This window comes from Protomyctophum parallelum, assembly GCF_964188405.1.
Source record: "Protomyctophum parallelum genome assembly, chromosome: 14".
In the NCBI taxonomy this organism is placed as follows: Eukaryota; Metazoa; Chordata; class Actinopteri; order Myctophiformes; family Myctophidae; genus Protomyctophum; species Protomyctophum parallelum.
In genome coordinates, this window is record NC_139709.1 from 4,556,368 (window position 1) to 4,564,590 (window position 8,223).

The following is an 8,223-nucleotide window of genomic DNA, read 5'->3' on the forward strand; positions in this document are numbered from 1 at the left end:
GAAAGAAACATGATGAACAGTAATCTCATAATAAAGCCGTGCCAACAAAATAAATATTGAGGCTGCAAATCTCCCTACATAATATTAGCCTCTCAGACCTCTCTACTGCCTCCCCCTGGTGGAGGGGGAAGGAACTGTTTGGACAATGTGTTCATTCTACACGCTATACATCCAACCGGGGAAACTCCCATCTGTCAGGTGATAAGAAACGGCTTGGACGAGACGGAAGCATGAGGTCAATTTGTTGCTCTCCCCGCGTTGGCAGAGGGAGTCTAGCACCCCAGGATTACATATTGACACTGATCACAACCGTGTGAAGTGAGTCTTAACTCATGTTGATTAAGAGATGTAAAACAAACGAAGTCGCTTACAAAAAGCAAATTTGGCAACGAAGTGTAGCTGACGATGATTGACAATCAGAGCCAATGGAAATGGGGGGGGGGGGGGGGGGGGCACACGGGGTGGCCAATCAGATTACAAGGGGGGCCAGTGCCCCCCGCTAATATGGTTTCTGCCTCGGGTTTGAGTAAATGGTGCGCTGTGACTGGCCAGTCGCTGTGATTGACAGCCTACACCTAAACTTAACCCTAACCTTAACCTCAGTTAAACTATACCTAAACCTAACCCTAACCTTAACCTCAGCAAAACTATACCTAAACCTAACCCTAACCTTAACCTCAGTAAAACTATACCTAAACCTAACCCTAACCTTAACCTCAGTAAAACTATACCTAAACCTAACCCTAACCCTAACCTTAACCCCAGTAAAACTATACCTAAACCTAACACTAACCTTAACCTCAGTAAAACTATACCTAAACCTAACCCTAACCTTAACCTCAGTAAAACTATACCTAAACCTAACCCTAACCTTAACCTCAGTAAAACTATACCTAAACCTAACCTCAGTAAACTATACCTAAACCTAACCCTAACCTTAACCTCAGTAAAACTATACCTAAACCTAACCTCAGTAAACTATACCTAAACCTAACCTCAGTAAAACTATACCTAAACCTAACCTCAGTCAAACTAACGCAGTGGCTGGGGGGCGTTTCCAAGAACCCGAATCCGCGGAAGAAACCCTTTTAGCGTGCCCCCCTGTGCCACCCCCTAGGCTCCGCCCCTGGTCGTTGGAGCGTTGCTTCCAGCAGGTGGAGGACGGTGACGGCGGTCACCATGGCACCCAGGCAGACGGAGAACACCACCATCTTCACCAGATACACAGAGACGCTCCGGTACCACGCCGGCCTCGCTGCCTGCAGCGCTGTGACATCATGACCATGATGATGATGCCAGGGGTGTGACATCATGACGATGATGATGATGATGTCAGGGGTGTGACATCATGACGATAATGATGATGATGATGTCAGGGGTGTGACATCATGATGATGATGATGATGATGATGTCAGGGGTGTGACATCATGACGATAATGATGATGATGTCAGGGGTGGGAAAAATAACTCAAGCTGTTTACAAAATCAACAGGCACGTTGCACACATAGACATGAAAGGGGCCTTTTACTTAACCCATTCTGACCTGAGATCAGATTCATACGAGGTTTCCACTGGACACACACTGGTCTGATTAACCCCATTCTGACCTGAGATCAGATTCTAAAAATGTCAGTTGCTCTTCGATTTTTCAAAAATAGCAGACCTACAAGCTCGTAGCGCGCCACTCGGTGGCGCGCTACGAGCTTGTTCAATGTAACTAGTAACTACTGTTTTTTTTATAAATCACACCCGTGTGAAGTGAGGGGCACTTTACCAACCCTTATCATCATAACATCATATGCCGATTAGCTCAGTGACAGACAAATCAAACATTAGACTCAGTCCATTGTCCATTTTTGGTCTAGACAAGACAGTCATTCAACCTGTATATAGGATTGTGTTTTACCTGAATCCAGCTCACACAGGCGTTTGATCTCCTTCGTGTCGTTCGTCCAGCTGACCCGGTTGCTATGGTTACAGACGACTGACCCCTCAGACATGTAGACGGAGAGGAGGCCGGCAGAGGTCATGACCTCTGACCTCTGTCGTCCTCCTCCATGCTGGGAGCAGCGATGGGTGTCGTTGTTGTAAAGGTCACATGTAAAGGCGTTGGTGACGGAATAGGAGTCCTGGCTGCGGCAGGTCGCTGTGATGTTACAGGACTCGGGGCTGGACCACCCTGGGACCACCACGGTCAGATTGACTGGAGACACTGGGGAGAATCAGGAAGAGGGGGTTTTCTATCGGTGTTGTGTTGATTGATTGATTGAAATATTTATTAAACCCATTCTGACCTAAGATCAGATTCATACGAGGTTTCCGCCGGACACACACTGGTCTGATGAACCCATTCTGACCCGATATCAGATTCTAAAAATGTCAGTCGCTCTTCGATTTTTCAAAAATAGCAGACCTACAAGCTCGTATCGCGCCACTCGGTGGCGCGCTATGAGCTTGTAGATCTGCTATTTTTAAATGGCTAAAGCATAACATGATGCTGACACCAAAACGGGTGCCCGGTCAGAATGGGTTAACAGTTTGCAGAATTACAGTACATTTCAAGCACAAACTCAACTTCACCATGTTCAATTCATCAAAAACATTTAGAGACGTACAAATAGACACTTCTATATAGTTAAAGAACAGAGCAGGAATTCATCATAAAGGAAGCAAAAAGGGAAAAGAAACATATACAGTGAGGGGAAAAAGGAGGGGGCGGTGGGGGGGGGGGGGGATTCAGATTTTACGGGGGCCAGTTTAAAATTGCAGCCATCCGTAGGTGCCCTTTGAGAGCGGTTTTGAAGGAGTCAAGGGATTCACATGTCTTAATGACTGTTGGTAGGGCGTTCCACATTTTGGTGGCATAGGAGCGAAAATAATTTAGTCCCTTGTTTGTGCCGAATCTGGGTTGTACATGGTTTGTTGCACTCCCTCTGGTGTTGTGAGTGTGGACTTCGTTTACTTTAAGGAAGTATTTAGACAGGTACATGGGTATCTTGGTGGTGTATCGAATCTTGTGGACCAGACCCATTGCAAGATGCTGTACTCTGTCGTCGACCCTAAGCCATCCCAGCCTGTGTGCTGTCCGTGTCTGATGTTCACAGGGCTCTTTATTTACCCCACCGTGAAAAAAACTATACATTTAATAAACCACACAAACAAAACACCCTTTTTCTTTTTCTTTTTTTTTTGCGGCTTACGCCCTTTCATTGATTCTTGAAGGGACAGACAGTAGGCCGACAGGAAACGGGAGAGAGATGGGGGGGGATGACATGCAGTAAAGGCCGTGTCGGGCTCGGGAGTCGAACCCGCGGCACACTGCGACTGGACCACCAGTCCGGTGCCCAGACCGTTACGCCACGGCCTGGGCCACAAAAAACCCTTTTAACAAAATGATTTATAAACACCATGGATGTATATGAAATGTCCTTTTGACAATCACGCCGTAACTCCTTTTAAATGTCGATATTTATGAAATCCACATGTCACAACACGATGCAATGCAATATAACCGTATACAACCAAAATAACAGGTAACGCAATGGCATGATGGTAACCATGGCAACGAATGGTGTCTGTTAACTGTTTCTGCAACAAGGAGGGCGAGTGCAGTTATTTTTTTATACCCAGCACCCTAATCAAAGGAACTTGATTCAGCTGGAGGGGCACTTCCTGACGAGGGAGCCTCCCGAGAGCACTTCCAAGTCAAGGGACTGGTTTAACCCATTCTGACCTGAGATCAGATTCATACGAGGTTTCCGCCGGACACACACTGGTCTGATGAACCCATTCTGACCTGAGATCAGATTCTAAAAAAATGTCAGTCGTTCTTCGATTTTTCAAAAAATAGCAGACCTACAAGCTCATATCGCGCCACTCGGTGGCGCGATATGAGCTTGTAGATCTGCTATTTTTCAATAGATAAAGCATGACATGATGCCAACACCAAAATGGGTGCCCGTTCAGAATGGGTTAAAAAAGGGCCCTAAGGGTTAGAGGAGCGCCCTTGTTGCCGACAGGTTGTCGGGAAGTGATTGTGTGATCGCCCCAACACCGCTGAAGTGCCCTCGAGCAAGGCACTGAACAGTGGAGCTGCTTTATAGTCGCCAATGGTATCAGACTGTGGTGATGTGGTTGTAGTGGTCAGCTCCCAGGTTTTAACACATTTAGTACAGGAAGTGCCTTCAATTAAAGGCTATAGAGTGCCAGAGTTGTCTGATCGCTTTTACTTTGAAAGCCATGAAACAGGAAACACTTGCCTAAAAAAGTTGACTTTACTAAGTGACCTCACATCCCCGATCATCTTAATATATTGTTTTACGCTCCAAAAAACGTTCATATTTTGCGGGAGAGACGGATGAGGAGCAGAAATTAAGCGCCAGCATATCGATCCATTCATCACCGCGGAGAGCGCCTTGGATTAGGAGATACGAGTCATTCTTTCCGCCGCGCTAACATGGGAGTCAATGACAAGCTAATAGTTGCACAGAGCGTTAGCATACGGAAAGCGAAAAGCGAAATGCCAAAAAAAAAAAAAAAAAAAATCTGAATATTCTTATCTCGCCCCGCGTCGCTGGGACGTCGCTAGGACGTCCTCACACGTCAATAGTACTAATATTTCGGGGTCCTTATGACGTTCTCAGACGTCCTATGTATAGAATCTGTTAATGTGTGTGTTTCTACTGTATGTGCAGGGCGTTGCTGAAAATGAGCACTTATGCTCAGCTGTACTACCCTGAGTAAATAAAAGGAGAAAAGAAATAACCAAAAGGGAGAAAGTGAGGACTAATTTCAGCTGCTGCGGTTTAGCGACAGCTTGTTGCCGAGCTGTAACAACGGGTCCTTTCAAGGAAACACGGACACCGAGGTTCACTGACTGCAGTCTCATGGACAGACATTCTTGGTGCTTTGGCTGTGAACTGAATCAGTGTTGTTTTTGGCAGCAAATCTCTATTTTAGTTTAGTCATAGTCTTTGGACTGAAATTCATTTAGTTTTAGTCACATTTTTAGTCACCTGGAATGTCTTAGTGTTAGTCTAGTTGCGACGCGTTGCGAGCTTGTAGATCAGCTATTTTTAGCACGCAACCAAGTGTAAAATGACTTCTACTGGATCTCTTGTCCACTAGTCCCTTCCTAACATTTTAGTCTAGTTTTTATTTGTCTACGAAATTGTCAGTGAATTTAGTCTTGGTTTTAGTCATCGTAGCTTAGTTTTCATTTAGTTTTTCATTTGTTTTTGTCAGTGAAAATAGGTAGTCGACGGACATTTTTCGCCTTAGTTTTAGTCGACGAAAACAACACTGAACTGAATGCATTCTCACTCTGCACTGTACACTCCTTTTCGATGCCATCGGGTGCTGTGTTGATTTTTGATTTAGTTTTTTTTAGCCATTTAGATTTATAGTCTTATTTTAGTGATCTGAAATGTTGGAAATCTACAGTTGATTTTGTGGACAATTACAGTCTTAGTTATTGTCGTCATAGCTTAGTTTTTAGTCAGTCAAAAGAGGTACCTAGTCGACGAACGTTTTTCTTCATATTTTTTTAGTCGACAAATGTTAAGCTGTGTATGTGTTCAACAACACAGGCACACACACACTGAAGCCCAACACACACCGGCTCCGTCCGATGCGGCGCGGCACCGCCTGGAAAATAGAACTGGTTCTATCGGCGCGCGAGGCGTCAACACGCGTCGGACCACGCCGGTGTGCGATAGGTTCATTGAAAATAATGGAGGTGGCTGTTTTGACACGCGGCGGTCGCAGACGGTGTGTGATGGGCTACACACACACACACACACACACACACACACACACACAGGTTTCTGTAATTTATGCGTGGTGGATAAAGATCAGATCAAGAGCAAGAGAGACAAGAGAAACTTGTGAGACTTACCTTGATCTGTGCCAAACCAACTTGACCATGTCAGGAACACCTCAGTATTAAGACCCGTATGCAGAATAATCCAGGAAACAATGACTTGCACTCAAGTACCTTTATTTTAACTCAGAAAACCCTCCCAGGGCATACATAACAGAAAGTCCCACTCTTGGGCACACAGTGTTATAATTGAGCAACCTAACCAATAACACAGAGTCCCTAATATACCTCCATGCTCATTAACAAAAGTCTCTTCAGCTTAGAAGCACAGGTGGACACAGTCTCACAATCAGCCAGGGGAAGGGAGGCGACAGAGGGGCAAAGGTAGGGACGGCGGTCCAGGCGTGGTACGTCCTAGGACAGGATGTGACAGCACCCCCTCCTCAAAGGCCCGCTCCCCAAGGACCGAGAACGAACAGGGGGGGCAGAACCAGCCCGGAGACCAGAGTCCGGGACCCTCGTGGGGGGGAGGGGGGGTAAGGCAGGGAACTTTGCCTGGCGCCGGTTAACCAGACCACGGGGCCCAGCAGACATGACCGGATGGCACCCCCGACAACGGCCGCATGACAGGAACCCCCCTGGCATCGACCACGGCGAAGGTGGGAGTCGTCCTGCCACCGACAAGAGCCGGGAGCCCACCGGACAGAGGAAGGGGAGAGCAGAGGGGAAAGGCCGTGTCCAGCATCGGGGCCAGGGAGAAGGGAGGACGAGGGGGACCGGGGGGGGGGGGGGGGATTGGGCGGCGGTGAGTCCTCGACGACTGGAAGCAGGCTGCCGAGTGCGGACCCCCCTCAGTCAAGACACGGAGGACGAGGCGAGGACCGCCACTCCCGAACGAAGACCCCAGCAGCCTGTCAGCATCTCGTCATCGCCGACCCCAGGGGGGGGGGGGGGGGAGAGGAACACTAAACAGCAAGCAGCACAAACAACCACGCCAGCAACACACACTCGGGAACCCATCCAAAACACACACCAGTCACAAAATCAGATGGGAAGGAACACACAGTATAGTGAGAGACTGCACCACAAGGCAAAACAAAAACTCAAAAAAGGAAGAAATCATCTACAACTGCAGGGCTAGACCCTCTCTCTCTTAGGGCAAGCAGCAAAAAAATGACCAATTTGGGCACAAAACAAACAAAGTTTATCCTTCATTCTCCTCTCTTTCTCACCGGGAGACAGCTTGAAGCTCCCCAGCTGCATCGGTTCACTGGGCGCAGACGATTCAGCCGCTGACGTCATCAGAGCATCTCGGGGGTCTTCGGTAACACTCGGCATCTCCCGGCGTCGTTCAGCAGGCCACGGTGGACGATACCAGTCTCTCTCTCTCCCGCGTTCATGGATGCGATTGTCCACTTGGATAGCCAGCGATACCAAAGAGTCCAGGCCCTCTTGCAACTCCCGAGACACCAGCTCGTCCTTTACAGCATCAGAGAGTCCCGAAAGAAATGTCGGAATCAATGCCGCCTCCGTCCAGGCGCTCTCTGCTGCTAACACACGGAACTCGATAGCGTAGTCAGCCACACTGTTGCGCCCTTGCTGTAGATTAAGCAGTCGTGTAGCCGCGTCTCTGCCACGAACTCGTCGGTCGAATATCCTCTTCATTTCCTCGACGAACAGATCATAATCACCGCACAGAGGTGACTGTCTCTCAATCAAGGCGTTAGCCCAGGCAAGGGCTTGGCCCGATAACAATGTGATCATGTAGGCTACCTTGGCACCATCCGTAGTGAAAGCAGATGGCTGTAGAAGAAAAACCAAGGAGCACTGCGTCAGAAACCCACGGCAATCCGCTCCCCCATTAAACCTCTCTGGGTGCGGGACGCGCGGCTCTGTGGGTGTTACGATGGGGGGGAGGCCCGCCGCGGCCTGTCCAACCTGGACCCCACGGGGAGGGGGGGGAGCGACGGTGAGGTTTTGAACAGCGGCGACAAGCTGAGCGAGGCGATCATTCATCTCACCCAGAATGTTCTCATGTTGGCCCAAAAGCTGTCCTTGTAGCGCCACCGCGCCTTGTAACTGAGTGAATTCCGCTGGGTCCATCTTATGGCTCAATTATACTGTCAGGAACACCTCAGTATTAAGACCCGTATGCAGAATAATCCAGGAAACAATGACTTGCACTCAAGTACCTTTATTTTAACTCAGAAAACCCTCCCAGGGCATACATAACAGAAAGTCCCACTCTTGGGCACACAGTGTTATAATTGAGCAACCTAACCAATAACACAGAGTCCCTAATATACCTCCATGCTCATTAACAAAAGTCTCTTCAGCTTAGAAGCACAGGTGGACACAGTCTCACAATCAGCCAGGGGAAGGGAGGCGACAGAGGGGCAA

At 48.2% G+C, this 8,223-nt stretch overlaps 1 protein-coding gene across 1 annotated transcript; it reads right to left on the minus strand.

Annotated features, from left to right (window-relative positions):
- Window positions 1-959: 959 nt before the first annotated feature.
- On the minus strand, window positions 960-7,488 carry LOC310870680 (uncharacterized protein; the record flags this gene model as incomplete). Its single annotated transcript, XM_083781949.1, has 3 exons — window positions 960-1,267; window positions 1,909-2,214; window positions 7,056-7,488. 3 exons carry the CDS (start codon window positions 7,486-7,488, stop codon window positions 1,089-1,091), a joined length of 918 nt encoding a protein of 305 aa, XP_083638075.1. The 3' UTR covers window positions 960-1,088.
- Window positions 7,489-8,223: the final 735 nt, after the last annotated feature.